The sequence below is a fragment of the Rhea pennata genome, chromosome 17 (assembly GCF_028389875.1).
Source record: "Rhea pennata isolate bPtePen1 chromosome 17, bPtePen1.pri, whole genome shotgun sequence".
In the NCBI taxonomy this organism is placed as follows: domain Eukaryota; kingdom Metazoa; phylum Chordata; class Aves; order Rheiformes; family Rheidae; genus Rhea; species Rhea pennata.
In genome coordinates this window covers 16,990,941-17,007,348 of record NC_084679.1, presented here as the reverse complement: position 1 = coordinate 17,007,348, position 16,408 = coordinate 16,990,941, and the positions used below count along the sequence as shown (strand labels likewise).

The window sequence follows — 16,408 nt, the reverse complement described above, 5'->3', positions numbered from 1 at the left end:
ACGCTCGGACTGTGCGTCCCGCGACGGCGGCGCAGGCGCAGAGAGAGGCGGGGGGGAGCGAGGCAAGATGGTGCTGCTGGCGCGGGTGTACGGCGCCTTCTTCCGCCGCACCTCCACCTTCGCGCTCACCATAGTGCTGGGCGCCGTCGTCTTCGAGCGCGCCTTCGACCAGGGCGCCGACGCCATCTTCGAGCACCTCAACCAGGGGGTAAGGCCGCTGCGGCGCGGCGCGGCGCGGCGTCCCGGGCTGAAGGTCAGGCGGTCCCGCCGCGGCCTGGCTGCCCCCCGGCAGAGACCGGAGCCCGGCCCGGCGTTCAAGCCGCCTCGGCGGCGAGGGGCTAACTGCTGGGGGCCTCAAGGAAAGGCAAGAAGCCGGGTAACTTTAATTTCGTGCCGGATATACAGAAAAAAACGTAGCGTGTCGAGCAGCCCTTTTCTGTAGTGCAACGGCCCTGCTGGAGCGTCCGAGGCACGGTGTCGCTCGTGGCAGCGCTACTGAAACGAGCTGCCGGGCTGCTGCTTTGATCCTGCGCTGTGCCTGTCCTTTGGTCTCCTGAACCGGCTTATCAGATCTGCCAAAAACTAACGCTGTGGGAAATGGCAGTTTCTCCACCCTGAGCTAGCTCAGAAGGGTTTTGATGAGAATCAGCCAGAAGCAGTGGAAGACTGGGAAACTACAATAAGAGCAAGACCAGCTTCTCTCCCTCCCCCCCCCCCTTCCTCCTCCCCCCCCCCCCCTTCCTCCTCCCCCCCCCCTTGTTAGAACCCCACTTAAAACCATACCTGAACTGGAGCGCTGCACTCGACTACTTTTTTTACTTACTTAATTTTCTGTATGTTAATCTTTTCCTAAGTAGGGGTTGAAATCTGAATTATCGAGGAAAATATATTATATTTTGAAAATCTAAAGGGATATCTGCAATAAAGAGAAAAAAAGCATGGAATGCTCCTGTGCTCTTGCAGCAGCTGTGTGAGTCCTGCTCCTACCAGCAGATTTCAGTGCCTGAAATAAGGATTGGTTTGTTCATCCTGAATCTCTTCCAGCTGAAATGCTTTCTCTGGTCTGAATGGAAAGCTAAAGCAACAGTTTTGGAATACTCTAATAATCTCTCATTTACAGCATAGGAGAGCAGTGAGAATAGGGGAAGTAGGATGACTGTGGCTTTCCTCTGTGTTTATTATAAAAGCTTTGAAAGCCACCTGCATGGCTGCCCTGTCTCTACAGCCTTAGATATGGGTCTCCATCCACATGTTTCTCCAAGGTCTTGCAAAGATGGTGTGGGAAATTTGGGCACAGCAGCATCAGCAGGGGATTTTATCCCTAGTGGAATAAAGTCCCCAAAGAAGGGCAAGAAAGTAGAGGGGAAAGACAAAAAGAGTTTTCTGTCCTCTCTGTTGTGGAAAGCAGCTTCATGAACAAAGAAGAGGTTTATAGATCTCAACTAGAGTATAGCTGCTCCTCCTGAAAGCCTTGTGTTGGATTATTGGCTGTTATGGAACCAGGTAGACTCAATCACTGTAGAAAAGCACAGAGTGACTGTACCCAAGGTGTCATTTACAGTAGCGGAACTTAGGCGTGTATTTTCTTGCAGCTGCTTTTTTTCTCCTCCTGCTGTTTCCTGTTACTGACATTGGTTTAGTGAATACTTATATTTTTGTCTTTATCCCAGAATAACTGAAGAGATGGCTAAGATGACTGGCTGTTTATTTTTTGTTTGTTTTGGTGTGCAGAAACTGTGGAAACACATCAAGCACAAGTATGAGACAAGTGAAGACTGAATTGCTCAGCAGCGGGTTGTGTCCTGGGTGGTCAAAGATGCTGCAGAGAAGGATTTGATCTCCTGAAACTAGTTATGCCAAAATGGAAATGTGTTCCTGCCTGAATGACTCCAAGCCAGAGCATATTGGCCACCTACTGCTATGGGAACTAGATGGACTCAAGGACTTCTGCTGCTGTTTCAAAACTTGTGTTAAAAAATAAATTCTTAGCCCATGTCTCATACTTGTGTGTTCATCTGACTTTCCTTTGCTCTGCTTTTAGTTTCTTATCTCAGAGAAAAAGAATGAATGTCTAAATATGTCCCCAAACCTTAATTCCAGGTCTGTAACAAAGAAAACTATTATGCCTGGTAAGAACTTTACCCTATGGGCTAGGAGCTGCCTGCTCTCTTAGTCTTGTTCAAATAAAAGTGATTTATAAGGTCACTTACAGTAAGTGCTCCCTCATCTTTTTGCAGCAAGACTGCTGGTCCTCATCCTTTTAAAGCTGTAATACAGATAGCATTGCCTCACCTTAACCAGTGAGATGACTGCCTCAGCAGCCTTTGAACTGTTATATTCATGTTACTTAAGCAGTGGTGTGCACCCTCCAACCTCTTAGGCTGAGTGGTGCTTGAAAGGGGAGGGTTATTTTCCACATCCAAAACTTAATGACTGTATGGATGTAGATCTTTTTCTTGTATCTTTGTGTTGTCTTGCTCTTAAAAAAGTGGCTTGATGGCCTGAACTGTTTTACCAGGCTTGCCTGCTATGCTCCACACTGTCCCCATCCTTCCTGCTCAGAGCAGAGTGACTGAGAAGAGACAGGAATGACTTAGGTCTGTAAAGAGTATACACCCTTACAGCTGGCTGTGCAGCTCCTGCTCTAGCAGCAGACTATCACACAGAAAAGAGTAATTCTTTTTTCAGCAACTTCACTGAAAGGTTCATCCCTGATGTACTTTGTGGTCATTTCAAACATCTTTGCCAGGCAAGGCTATTAAGATGCTCTTTTGGGTAATGAGATTATTAAAACAGAAATGCTTTGGGCTCTTGCGTGGCTGTATTAAGGCTTGGCTGAGAATGACTCTCACTGTTTCCCCCCACTCCAACCTAGATGATGCTGTATAGCCTAGAAGCTATATCTCTCCTTCTTTACTATGTTCTTGCTAGTAACAATCTAACCAGAATTTTAGCAGTAGATGAGGCAGGGCATGTTAGAGCCTGTGCTAATGAAAAGCTTTAAGGGGTTTGTAACTAGGTCTCAGAGGAGTAAAACATTTACTCTTAGAACATTATGAGGACTTAAAACATTGTGCTTGTTTTTGAGCAAAAAAACCTGTAGCTTTCACCATCCTAGCTGTGCTTTTATAGAGATACTTAGGAGGAAAGGTTTAAACTTCCTTGGGATAATCTCATACAATATAAGACTGCCTGCTCTACTGTGAGTTCTGTCTGCACTGCTGATAGCTTCACACTGTGCTGAACAGGTGATAGAGTTGCAGCTTTTTAGATGCAAGAACTTAAGATGAATACAGTATGAGGAAGGAGGAAAACAGCATTGTAGCAGCCTGGCAGAGAGTAAATGAAGTTATTAGTTCAGAGAAGAGTAGAGACCTAGCTATCCTGGCAAGTAATTTGCCTAGGCAGTGGATTTTGAGAAGTGGTAAATGCAATTCCCTTTTTCCTATGCCTTGTCATAGGAGGTCTGGACAGTACTGATAAACAAAGAAAAACCTCGTCCTCACAGCATTCAGGATTTAGTCTGATGTGCATAATGGTGACAGCCATTTCTACAGTTTTTGAAAATGGCTTCAGCACAATTGTGTTTGGCAGCAGGACTAATCATATAACCACGTAGTCCCTGCCCTCTGTGTAAAACCAGGCAGTAAGGTATGCATATGTAGAGCTTATTGCAAAAGCTCTCCTTCTGCAGCGTTTGAAAAGGGGAAAACAGCACTAGATTAACCCCAAAACAACAGCTCTAACACTACAAAATCTCATACTATTTTTCAGCATGTGGATGACAACCACATGCAGCTTTGTCTGCTCTACTTTACATGACAGTACTAGGAAAATAAACAGTCGGGGAGGGGAGATGGCCAAGCACAGCCCATTTACCTTAGTCTCCATGATGAGAACAGCACTCTAAAAACACACTGATACTCCGAGACAAGAATGAACTGAACAGTTTTGCCACCTGCTATTGGCAGGCATTTCAGGCTTGTCTAGGCACAGCGTAGCAGCTATTGCCACAGCCTCTGAGCACCTTATGAATAGGTTACAAAGCAAACTCAATAATTTGTGTCTCCCTATGCAGAGAGTGACTTCTAACACATACAGTCCTCAAGAGAGGTCCCTTCAGCAGCAACAAACTTATTTACTATTAGCTCCCAGCCTTCCTAACAGCAAACATGATGATCAGGGCAGTTCTGCTTCACTGAGTGTGACAAGCTGTTATTGAGTAGGCAGCTCTCCATGGACTCTGACCCTGCTGCCTTCAACTCTGATTTCCATACTACCGTCATCTTGCTTAGGATGCCTTAATCCTGATTGTCAAGTATCTGTAGTCTCATAGTGGTTGTGGCTAAATCTCATTTCACTAAACCAACTCAAAACAGCAAGTGCTGAACTTCATTGCCTGCAGATATATAGCACATTAAAGGGCTTTAAGGTTCCTCTAGCTTAAAGATTGTTACATTTATTAAGAGCCTAGAACACCAACTAAAATATTTAAATCATTTATTTGCATGTTCCATTTTTTACACACCTCACTTGAGAGACAGAAATTTATGATACATTCTTAATCACCTGAACTCCCAAGTATCTGTCAGCAACTGAAATAGCCTGAGTGTTTTCCTGTCAACCTTCAAGTTTTACTGCAAGATAAGGCATTTCAATGGAGCAGAGAGCTGTAAGGGCTGTTCCAGGAAAGCCTTGCTGCAGCTTACATGGTTGCTCTCAGAGACATCAGCTGCATTGCCTGGAAGCCCCCTTGTAGTTGCAGCAAGGGCAACAGGAGCCAGTAGGAAAATAAAGTTCTCAGAATTATAAATAGTACAAAAGGAAACGTAAGGCTCGTCCAGCCTGTCCAACGCATCTGAGGTGCAGCCTACTGTCATATGTGTATCTCTGTAAGCTGAACAGCAGTCAATCTGCCTGATGGGCAGTTCCCTTCTATGAATGGGCAACAGAATGTGCAATTCCGCATCAAGATGAAGTGTCAGGTATTGAATCACATCATCCAGTCCCCTGGGCTAAGACAGGGCCAAGGGAACACAGCACAACTATCCCCTACACTGAGGACTGTGGATGATGCAACACCTGGGGTAAGAGTCTTTCAGGAAGGAATCATGCCTTTATTCCGCTTTCTGTCAGCCATGACTCGTCGATTATGATTAGCTCTTGTGCTTTTGTTTGCTTCTTTCTTCCTTCGTTCCTGCACTGTTTCCCGGTTCTGCCCATGTCCCTTCACATTCCCAACAACAGCTGAGCTGTCGTGCTTGTGCCTGGAGTACACAGGAAAAAGGCCATCAGAACAAGCATGTTGCAGACTTGGGGAACAAAATACACAGATCCTGAGAAACGACTAGCTGAGAGGAGTTCAGCTGTCCGGCTCTGAGCCTCAGCTAACTGATGCATGAGCTGCGTGAGGTTTCTGCAATGGCTGATGCTGTTTCAGCTACACAACGACTGCAGCCTTCTGCACATTGAGTATGCCACCCAAGGCCAGCTATTATGCTGTCCCGACAGCCCTGTGGGACTTGTTCAAGCTCTGGGAAGCTGCGTTTGCCAAGATCCTATCTTGCACAGGCTTCTGCTGTACTTACAACAAGGGAATTACTATGTCCTATCCATTTGACACTATCAGCAGCAAAGTAAAAGTTGGGCAAGAAGTTAACACCACTGTAGTGGTGACCCTGGCATACAGGAATGCTGCAGAGCAGGTACATCCTCATGCGTTAAAGTCAACAGCAAGCCACCTGCTAGCTACAGCAGAGCCAAGGTTTCATTAAACAGGGGGAGATCCTGACTTACCCCTTTCTTGCAAGGTAAGACAGCCGTCTGGCTTCAGCTCTCTCCCTCAATATGGCTGGGTCCTGCACAAAATGGTCCTGCTTTTGGAGGGAAAGAAAAAACATTAGTGTTACAGTGAATTCATCAGCATTATTTAAAGGGTTAGAGCAGGGGCAATTCTGTTGTGCTATGGAATGGAGAGCCCGTTCATTATTTGTTCTCTGTTCTGGGCAAGCCAGCTGGATTGGTGTCAGAGGCTCTAAACACAAAACCTGGCAGAAAATCTGAATGAGATGTCTTCCCACATCCTACCTCCAGCAGCAACACTATTGGCATTACTATTTCCAGCATATCCATGACAACAGAAGCTTTCTGTCTTCGGAATAAGAAAGATATAACCCTCTGCATGGAGTGTCATTGCTCCTACAGGGCTAACTTAAGAGGCAGTGGATGGTTGTGGTCAGGACATTTCACAGTCCAGCCAACTGCAAAAGTAACTAGCCACTCTGAAAAGCAGCTCAGAGTCCACGCTAGTGTTAAAAGACTCATGCTCTGGAAGACGAAACTCCTCTACATCATCCCTAGAAGACACTTAAGAGGTGAAGCAGATAAGTCGTATGATTATATCTTAATGCAACTCCAACCACAAACTTAAATGTCACCTTAGCTCTTTCCTTTTCAGCTTCCTCCTCCTCTTCATCCTCCCTCTCCTCCTCTTCCTCCTGTCCATCCTCTTGTCCTTTTGGTCTCAAGACTTGAGGTGTGGTGAATGGCCTGAGAATTTAGACATGAACAGTGAAAGACAGAGAGCACAGCCACAAGCATCTCCCTGAACAGCATATCCTTTTCATTTTAGAAAGTTTATTAGAGAATCAGTAAGGTTGGAAGGGACCTCTGGAGATCATCTAGTCCAACCTCCCAAAGATTTCCTGGTGCTGGTTCCATATGTGGCTTGAACCCAGGACCTTCAGCATGTAAAGCAGATGTGATAATATTTTGCATCACATCTTTCAAGAACTAAAATCCAGAAATTTCAGAGGCTTGTTTCCTCTGAGAGAGACCCAGCAGCTACTGACACCTTTAATGGTGATCAGCACACATGGGGGTTCTTCACTGCAAAATGTTCACATTCATATTACAACTCCTACTTCCTCAAAGTGCTCTTATAAATTATATCAGAATTTAGAAGGTCACTTTCAGAAATATTGAACTAGCTTTTAGAAGATGTTTTTCTGTCTCTGAGTCATATTTCTAAAATTAATATTCTGCAAATCCCATCATTAATTGACCCTTAGATTCCTGGATGCTAAGCGCTTCCTGCTGTCAGCTGTTCTGGAGAGTGTGTACAGTCCATCACAGGCTGAATTCCAGGTATCACCATGACAGATGGGATTGGCAAGAAATAAAAGTCTGGTCATATACTTTTCCAAATTAAGTTTTTCTTGCCTACCACTCATTCTGCTTCACATTGCCCAGTTGCACTCAAGCCTGATTATTCCAAATAGCTCATTTTCCTCTGCTGGAGGACAATTATCCTACAGGCAGAAGCACTGCTGTGTGGAAGTTTCAGCACAAAGTCCCCTAGATCTGGATGCTGAATTGAGGTAATAGCTAAGTCACACAGGCAAAGAAAGTAGAAGATTGAGAACTTCCTGCATGCATGTCATGGTAAAGCTCCCTATCAACAAGGGAGAAAGAAATCCAAATCTCCCTCCTCACCTGTTACAGAGAAAATAGTAGCAGAAAAAAAAGGACGGTTTGTAGCACCCACAACCTCACTGAGAAGCAGGAACGAAAACCAGTGTTGAACAGTTCCGTGCAAACAAGATAACTCTAGGTGGCAGCTCCCATCAGCTTCCCATGCATCAAAACCACAGTACCTACCTCCTACTAATCAGCTCATCATCAGAGTCAGCATCATTTGCCCCAACTTGGTTTCCATCATAAGTGTCATCGTACTCATCCTCGTAGTCTTCTTCGTAGAGCTGAGCTTCTCCCTGCTGTACTGGAACCTCCTCCACAATCACGCTATACTGGCTGTAGCGCTCCTTCTGCTCAGCAATCAGGCGTTTGTCATTCAGCAAACTCCTGGTTGTGTCCTTCTCCCTTCTGCACACCACAGCATGGAAAGGGAGGGACAGAAACAGAAAGGCAGTGTCAAGATCTTACTAACAGGAAAAAAAATATTCCTTCAGTTTTCACTTCCATATAGAAGCCTCATCTCACATTTTGCAAGCACTACTTAACCTTCCCTATTTCCCCCCAAGATGTAATTTTGGCAACTTCTGACATGAATAGAACAGCTTTTAAACAGAAGCCGAGCAAGATTAGTTAGCAGATAAGCATAGGAACTAGAGATTGCCACTGCCATTTGAGACAGAAAGGAAGGTTTTACAAAAGGCCAGACGCAATTATACTGAGGCTGAAGTTTGGCTAAGATCCAACTAACATAAAAAGTCCTATGAATCTTGAATGGCAAGCTGTTAGGGCTAAGACTCCATGCTGCAGTACTGTGTCTCACTGCGGTAGCATGCACAGCTGCAAATCAGGGACTAGGGCTGCATTCAAGTAGGTGCTGCATGGGCACATATATTCCAATAGAGGCAAAAACCATAGTTCATAAGCATGAGATGCAAAATACAAACACAGATGGGGAGAGCCAAGAAGTTACTCGTGTGGCAAGTAAGGATTAGAATAAGAAAGATTAAGATTGAAAAGCAGAACAAAGAGTAGACTCGTGCTTCTGATCCAACCTGTCTTGATGCACTGCACGTACAAGCCTTAAACACAATTTATACAACACTGAAGAGGTAAGTGAACTATCACCATTTTATAGAGGGAAAACCAAGAAACAGAGGTTTGACAGAAGTATTAAAAAACAGCCACCGAGATGCTATGTCTCACACTGCACAAGCATAAACTCTTTGACACCTCATTTTTCAGATCAGCCAAGTATGTATTACATCTAAATAACAAACAAGGAGTTGTGAAACTGAAGCATTCACCAACCAAGATAGCTTACAGCAAAGCTATGGTGAATTTTACTTCGAAGTATTCCCAGGACACCTTAGAGCTCTCAAAGTCTAGGAGAAACTTGCATCAACAATCTGTTTGGAATCTGAATATAATTAGATAAATAATCTGTCCAAGGTACATATTCAGTGAATCAAGGATGGCCAGGCTTGAGTGACACGCCAGCAAGCACTGGAAAAACACTCTAAGAAGGCCAATTTTTGTTAAGATTCTCAGAACAAGATAACACAATAGATACATTTGCTTCCCCTCTCTTCCATGACTTACTCTGTTACATGTCTGAATTTAGCTGCAAAATGTGCCCTACAAAACAGGTGGTTAGTTCACACATATCTAAGCTGGATAACATCTTATGTTGCTATTCAGCATGAGACTGAACTAAACACTTGATAATTGCTTCCTGTTGAGCTGGTCTGATGACTGTAGAGGTGCTGCAACGAATTGTGTTAGGCACTGATTCCAGGAGAAACAGTGGGATAATTCTAGTCCCATGGCATTCAGGACATGCTCTGACTTCAAGAGTCAGGTTTAGCTAGTGATTATGGCTAGGCAGGCAGAGGTAGCAGTGATCACTTTTCAGGACTGGCAAAGAATCATGTGTATCCTATTATATTAATTTCTGCATGATTGTTTTTCTTCTCACCCTGGTGTGGCTTTCTCCTTCAGTTTGGGGCAGGGCCTGTTAATGTGTTTATATCTACCTTAATAGCAGCAAGCACAACAGCACCCAACTTGACCTGGCTCTTTAAGCACTGCTGCAACACCATGCTTAGCAGTCACAGCATTTTAAGCACAGGCACAGTTTGGAGAGCAGAAGATTTTAAGACAGATGACAAAAGGGAAAAGCTGTTACATTCAGAATCTAATACAAGTTTCAAACTAGGCTAGGAGAACTCCAGTATCCAGAAGCTTGGGTAAAGCATCAGGTTTCTTGCTTGTAAAACAAGGAGCACAGAAAAAGTCACACTTTTACTGTTGAAAAACACATTTCATATTTATGGAGCTCTGAAGGCTAAATCCTAGAGAGAATCAGATGCTATCTCAGAAGGTAATCACAGAATCAGTAAGGTTGGAGGGGACTCTGGAGATCATCTAGTCCAACCTCCCAAAGATTTCCTGGTGCTGGTTCCATGGGGCTTGAGCCCAGGACCTTCAGCATGTAAAGCAGATGTGATAACCACTGCACTATCCCTCTTACCCTTCGATATAGTTAGATATGGTTAACCTTGGGCAATGGATATACATAGCTGATCTCACATAGTTACCTTCAAGTTTTAAAAAACATCTCAAAAAATAAATATTAAGGTGTTTGAAGTCCTGCAGAAAAAGTGTCCTCCATGTAAAGCAACTGTTTTGAAATGAAGACACAGCCTGAGGGAAGCCAAAGTACACCAGGAACAGCAGCATTAATGGGAAGATAATCCCAAGATGTCACATAACAGTACAGCAGAAGAGATCACAGCTTTCTCAAAGAGTAGTACAACAACTGAACAAGGTGATACAGCCTCCCTGTCGGCAGCCACGCAGGCAAAGCCATGGGAGCAGGTGAACATGGCAAGGAGCAGGGTCTCACAGCCCAGCTCTGGGATGACCTGCAACTTAGGAAGCTCTGTAGGTGATCTGCAAAGGGACCTCCCAGATGCATTATTCCATATACTGGAGGCACTGTGCTGAATCTGAGGAGTAGTCTCCAGCCTTGTGCAACTCACACACACACACAAAAAAAAATAATAAAACAAAACAAAACAAAAAAACTTTGGGGAAGCTAGGAGATAGCTGAGCATGCCTGTGCACCAGACAAGAAGAGACAAGGTGCTCTGAGCATCTGTACAAGCAGAGGAACTTAGGAAGAGAAGGGAGAATGACTGTACCTGTGAATTTTGAGTTACAGGTACTTTAGAAGTCATTATTTGGGCCAGAAAATAAACTATTTTCTTTTCCAGCCAAGCCAGTATAAATGCTAGAGTGCTGCTGTTGAAAAGCTGTTTGACTGGACTTTTGGACAGAAGTGATTTCCTTCTGACAGTGTAATGCAGCTCTACAATTGAAACCTCAACTGGGAGCTACCAGGCTCTCATGGTCCAATCTGCAGCCAGATTTTCATTTGCATTCCATGTAAAGATACATCAACATAAAGATCATACTCGGCTGATTACAGAAAAGAGTTTAAAAAAGGATCTAAAACATATAAACTGTATTACTGAGGTACGGTTAACTTCAGTGGGAGTCAACATGACAATGTTAAATGCCCTAACCTAAATTTGCACAGTGCAGTACAGAACAAAAGGACAAGTCAGGTAGAAAGCAAAGTTAATGCCGTTCTGCAGCAAGCATTCAGCAACAGGAACAACAAAAGGAGTCTAAACCAAAGTTATTGAGTGTTACCAGATTTTGATGGTAGATGGATATTAATACTTTAGTTAGACCTAAAACAAATCATTACTTAATCTCAGTTCTGAGTCACAACCTCAGGATAGCAGAGATGGTTGCTTTTCTCTATAAATTTAACATGAAGACCAAGAAGCAAGAGCCAGCCGTTACAAATTAGGTTGACAGAGCAGTCTCCAGCCACATACAGAGGAAACTCAATTAGAAAAAAATGCTAAACCAAAACTAAACTCCTAACAATACTTTATTTTACTTTTTCAGAAAAAAAAAAGGAAACAAGTGGGAAACATTTTTAGTAAACCTTAGCTCCTGTCATAAAGATATCCCCAAAAAATCTTGCAGGAGGCCTGTAACAGAAGTAAATTTGCAAGTTCACAGATATTCATTCATCCTGACATATAGGGTTAATTAATAGTGGGCGATACTCACCGCTTGCCTTTCTGTATCCGAGAAACATCCACGAAGTCCCTACTGAAAACATCAAACTCATCGTTCTGGAAAACATTACAGCGAGAAGTCACTAGAGGAGTAGGGTCTGGCTTTAGCTGTCTATAATTGAAGAAAGAAAGAGAGAGAAAACAAAAACACAAGTGAAGCTGAGGAAGACCAAATCTTCTCCTTCCTAAGACCTTAGTTTATTTAGTATCAATCTTGCAGTCATCCGTGCATGCTGAGACACTTTCTGTGGTGCCAGCTGATTGAGTCACAGAATGCAATCCCCTCATTTCACAGCTGCAGCATAATACATGCATTGTCACTACATGGCACTGGTCAGAGAAAAAAGCCACAGTATTTGAGGCTTATCTTTGTGGGGATACTGAAGTAATGTATAGAAAGCCAGAAGAAAATTCTGTTCATTTAAGAGTAAGTAAAAGTCAAACAGGAACATAGACTATTCAACAGATTGCCTGGTCTCAAAACAGTGACTCAGTAAAACCAACACTAAGTATGATGAATTACATGCTGGAAAAAAAATCCAATAATTTGCTGCTGTTGATTTCAGGATATTTATCTCCTTATGGTTTCTTCTTAATTCTGCCTCAGAGTTCCAAGGTTACACTTGTTCAATTTATATAAGTCAAAGTACTATTATCTTTGCATTCATTTTGCCAGTGCTGTTAGCTCAGCTGAGCATCAGAAAACGCTGTTGTGCTCACTTCTGAAAATCAGCAGTAATCAAAATTCTTCATTTGCTACTGAACTGACAGTTTTGTTTCAAGATGCAAGAGGCAAGAAAAAAAAATCAGCCCTATATTCTGTAACTGCTGGCTCTGCAGTACTAGCAGAGGGAAAAAACAACCAAAAAACAAGAAAGCATCTTCCAAAAGCACATCTCACGTCATTCAAGCCAAAGTCAGCAGATTTGACTGAGAGCATTAAGATGCAAAACCAAGATTTTTTACAACGCTTTTCTGATAAAGATGCTTCTCTTTTTTAATGCAATAATGAGACAGTCTGCTTGCTCTCCCATGAAATGCGAACAAACAGCATATTCACATCCTGACACTCAGTCAGAAACTGCTCTTGTGCTACAAGCACACACTAGCAGCTGTGGACAACTAAAACAACTCCATTTCATTGCCTGCTACAATTCCTACACTCCATATACAACACAGAAGCAAGCAAAAGCCTAGCAACTTTGTCAAAGGGGAGATAAAAGTGGATCTGAATTGCCATTTTCAATCACTACCCAATGTGACTTCAACTGGAAAATAGTAGCCCCTCAAATACTGAATTTTGCCCTGCAGCTTGAATTCCAGTTGAATTAGTCCCTTTGAAGATGCCCTTTCCTACAGGGCAGCTGGGATGTTAGCATCTATGACCCCATCCTCTGCTGCAGAATAACTTTTGGAGGCAACAACATTTTATTGCTCCACTCAGACTATGCCAGTGTCCCCCGTGATGGAATCTTAATGGGTTTTATTTCAGTGTTTAATGGCAAGTATTTTTGTCTCCCTGTTACAAAACATTACCCAACCTCTGCTGTAATGAAGCACTGAACACTGAGCGTTCCCATCCTCTGCAGGGACAGAATGAGGGCAGCAGGTAAGTGATAGATGGCAATGGAAAACTCTCATGGCAGCTATCAACCCCAAGAAAATGCACATGCAACTTCTTAGAGCGCTACAGGTTTCTAACCTTCAACAAGAAGAATGTTAAATGATAAGCCACAAACTAAAATCAAAAGGCATCAAAGCAGTGCTAGATATCCTGATCCATACCTTTGCATTGTTCGTTCCAGTTTATCCAAGGACGGTACCAACTTATCTTCTAGGATGTTGTTGATCACTTGCTCCGTGTTGTAACTGTACTCTTCCAGGCAGGCCAGGATGAAGCCCTCACCAAGGTCTGGCAGCAGATCTTTCACTTGAGAGATTAGAGAGTCCAGCTCCACTCCTGACACCTTGGCAGGGGGTGCAGCAGCTGCACCAGCGCACTATATATACACACCAAAAAGGATTGGCAGCATTACTGCAAAGAGATAGCAATTGACAGAAGGCAGGTCCATCCAATTCAAAGGGAAAGGAGCAGTATCAAGATTTAATACAGAAGTCAAAGATGGAAGTAAAAACAGAAATCAGCTAAGCTGCTTATGCTATGCAAGGTTTATGACACAGAGTTGGGTCCACATCTATTTATGTCTGTTCCTAAGTCAGCTGGGAAACTCTGGAGAATCTCATCCTCAAATAATAGACGGACTATGCATTTAAAAAACATCACACACCTTTACATTGCAGTGATGAAGTACAATGTCTGAACAAACCACAACAAGAAACACAAGCCAAAAGGAGTTAGAAGCACTTTGCTCAATGATAAAGGCAGGATCAGTGGCACAAAGTACAACAGGAGGCCTGTAGCTAGCTAGCAGTGTCCCCCAGCGGTCAATACCAAATCACAAAATGGCTGAGGTTGGAAGGGACCTCTGGAGATCATCTAGTCCAACCTCCCTGCTCAAGCAGGGTCACCTAGAGCATGTTAGACAGGGTTGCAGCCAGGCAGGCCTTGAATAATCTCCAGAGGAGACTCCACAACCTCTCTGAACAATCTGTTCCAGTGCTCTGTCACTCTCACAGGAAAGAAATTCCTCTTCATATTCAGGCAGAACTTCCTGTGGTTCAGTTTGTGCCTGTTGCTTCTAGTCCTTTCGCATGGGACTACTGAGAAGAGTTTAGCCCCATCCCCTTGACTCCCTCCCTTCAAATACTTATAGATACTGATAAGATCATTGATAAGATCAGTCTTCTCTTCTCCAGGCTAAACTGGAGTCCAGTATCGGACTCAGTATTAGACAACACTGAGTCCAGTATTGTTCAGCTTATTCATCAGTGACCTGAATGAAGGGACAGAGTGCCTCCTCAGCAAGTTTGCTGATGATACCAAACTGTGAGGAGTGGCTGATACACCAGAGGGTTGTGCTGCCATTAAGAGGGACCTTGACAGGCTGGAAAGATGGGTGGAGAGGAACCTCATGAAGCTCAACAAAGGCAAGTGCAGGGTTCTGCAGCTAGGGAGGAATAACCCCACGCACCAGGACAGGCTGGTAACTGACCTGCTGGAAAGCAGCTCTGCAGAGGACTTGGGAATCCTGCTGGAGAACAAGTTAACCATGACCCAACAATGTGCCCTTGTGGCCAAGAAGGCCAATGGTATCCTGGGGTGCATTAGGAAGAGCGTTGCCAACATGCTGATGGAGGTGATCTTTCCCCTCAACTCAGCCCTGGTTAGGCTGCATCTGGAGTGCTGTGTCCAGCTCTGGGCTCTCCAATACAAGAAACACATGGAGCTACTGGAGACAGTTTAGCAAAGGACTACTAAGATTATGAAGGGACTGGAGTATCTCTCATAGGAGAAAAGGCAGCGAGAGCTGAGCCTGTTCAGCCTGGAGAAGAGAAGCCTGAGAGGGGATCTTATCAACGTGTTATAAGTATCTGAAGAGAGGGTGTCAAGGGGATGGGGCCAGACTCCTTTCAGTGGTGCCCAGCAACAGGACAAGAGGCAGCAAGCACAAACTGAAACACAGGAAGATCTGTCTGAATGTGAAAAAAATCTTCCTTATTGAGAGAGTAACTGAGTACTGGGACAGGCTGCCCAGAGAGGTTGTGGAGTCTCCATTCTTGTAGCTATTCAAAAGCTGTCTGGACACAATGCTGGGCAACATGCTCTAGGAGGCCCTTCTTGAGAAGGGGGGTTGGACTAGGTGATCTCCAGAGGTTCCTTCCAACCTCAACCATTCTGTATATTAGGATGTAGCTTTTTTCCCATTTCATGGGGCACATGGGCCTGCATTGAAACTTAGCAAAGGCTAAAGACTAAATTTCACATCAGCCCAAAAACTAAGCAAACCAATCCATTCTTCACAGATGAATGATGTGAGGACAGAGAGAGTAGAACCCAGTCCTAGCCATACAGTTCTACTCACCTCATCCTCTGATGCATATGCAGCCCCAAGCTCTTCCAGGTCCTCAGAATTGTTCTCCACTTTTGCTGATGCTGCATTTGATGCTGCTAGTGGTGTTGGCTCTTTAACAACCTGTGCTTTTTTCCTGTCTTCCCCTTCCCATGCACTTTCCACTGCTTGGAGGATATAGGTTGTCCTGGTCTCATCTCTATGAGACAGCATTAAGGACATTTTCCTTGTTCCACAGACGCACAGACTCAGACCTCACCATGAAGTAGCTCTGTGTGTTCAGTGACTCCCAAGCCATCAACCTCCCCTGTCCCCCACCCCGAAAGCTTTCCATCACTTTCTGACAGTCATGCACCTTAACTAGAGGATTAGCAGCAGAGGAAGCGCCACAGGAATGAAGGAATCTAAGAGCACCAGGTTTGCAAAATACTGAGGTGCACATCTGTTGACAGTGAAGGATACAACGTGGAGGATGCTTGTTGAAGCAGACTGACATCATCTTCAACAGGAAATAACTTGTCATAGTCTCGGAGAAATCTGAAAATGCAGTAGCAAGCTTTATGAGTATCATTAGAATGAGAATCAGGAATAAATTACCTGCAGAGCTGTCACATGTTGCCATCCCTACTATGCAATGTGACCTTCTCACTGGCCATGTAGGAACATACACAACCTTTCTCATCCAACACCGAACACCAGTACACATTGCCATGTCTGATTTTACTCCTGTTATACTGCAGCATTCCCCACCAACCCCTAAGAGCCAGTTTTAACACTCTTTATGATACTATGACCTAGCACCCT

General features: G+C 44.0%; 2 protein-coding genes across 6 annotated transcripts in view; one reads left to right on the top strand and one right to left on the bottom strand.

The window, feature by feature from the left end:
- Positions 1-26: 26 nt before the first annotated feature.
- LOC134148323 (cytochrome b-c1 complex subunit 9) lies at positions 27-2,002 on the top strand. Its single transcript, XM_062590286.1, has 2 exons — positions 27-208; positions 1,732-2,002. Exons 1-2 carry the CDS (start codon positions 68-70, stop codon positions 1,777-1,779), a joined length of 189 nt encoding a protein of 62 aa, XP_062446270.1. The 5' UTR covers positions 27-67; the 3' UTR covers positions 1,780-2,002.
- Positions 2,003-4,483: 2,481 nt separating this feature from the next.
- ASCC2 (activating signal cointegrator 1 complex subunit 2) overlaps positions 4,484-16,408 on the bottom strand; it is a 29,207-nt gene continuing 17,282 nt past the window's right edge. For 4 of the 5 annotated variants that reach the window (XM_062590228.1, XM_062590226.1, XM_062590230.1 and 1 more), the window contains 8 exons: positions 16,067-16,141; positions 15,617-15,803; positions 13,419-13,633; positions 11,626-11,745; positions 7,660-7,884; positions 6,438-6,549; positions 5,797-5,876; positions 4,484-5,267 (listed from right to left, as the gene is read on the bottom strand). In XM_062590228.1, the coding sequence (XP_062446212.1) occupies positions 5,099-5,267; positions 5,797-5,876; positions 6,438-6,549; positions 7,660-7,884; positions 11,626-11,745; positions 13,419-13,633; positions 15,617-15,803; positions 16,067-16,141 (1,183 nt within the window). In that variant the 3' untranslated portion in view covers positions 4,484-5,098. The remainder of the gene's footprint in view (positions 5,268-5,796; positions 5,877-6,437; positions 6,550-7,659; positions 7,885-11,625; positions 11,746-13,418; positions 13,634-15,616; positions 15,804-16,066; positions 16,142-16,408) is intronic. The other variant, XM_062590229.1, reaches the window with a different exon arrangement.

Bases quoted from the DNA above. Each gene is read 5' to 3' on its own strand.
- LOC134148323 (XM_062590286.1), top strand. From the start codon at position 68: ATGGTGCTGCTGGCGCGGGTGTACGGCGCCTTCTTCCGCCGCACCTCC. The intron at 209-1,731 runs GTAAGGCCGCTG...TTTGGTGTGCAG, and splicing joins TCGAGCACCTCAACCAGGGG to AAACTGTGGAAACACATCAA.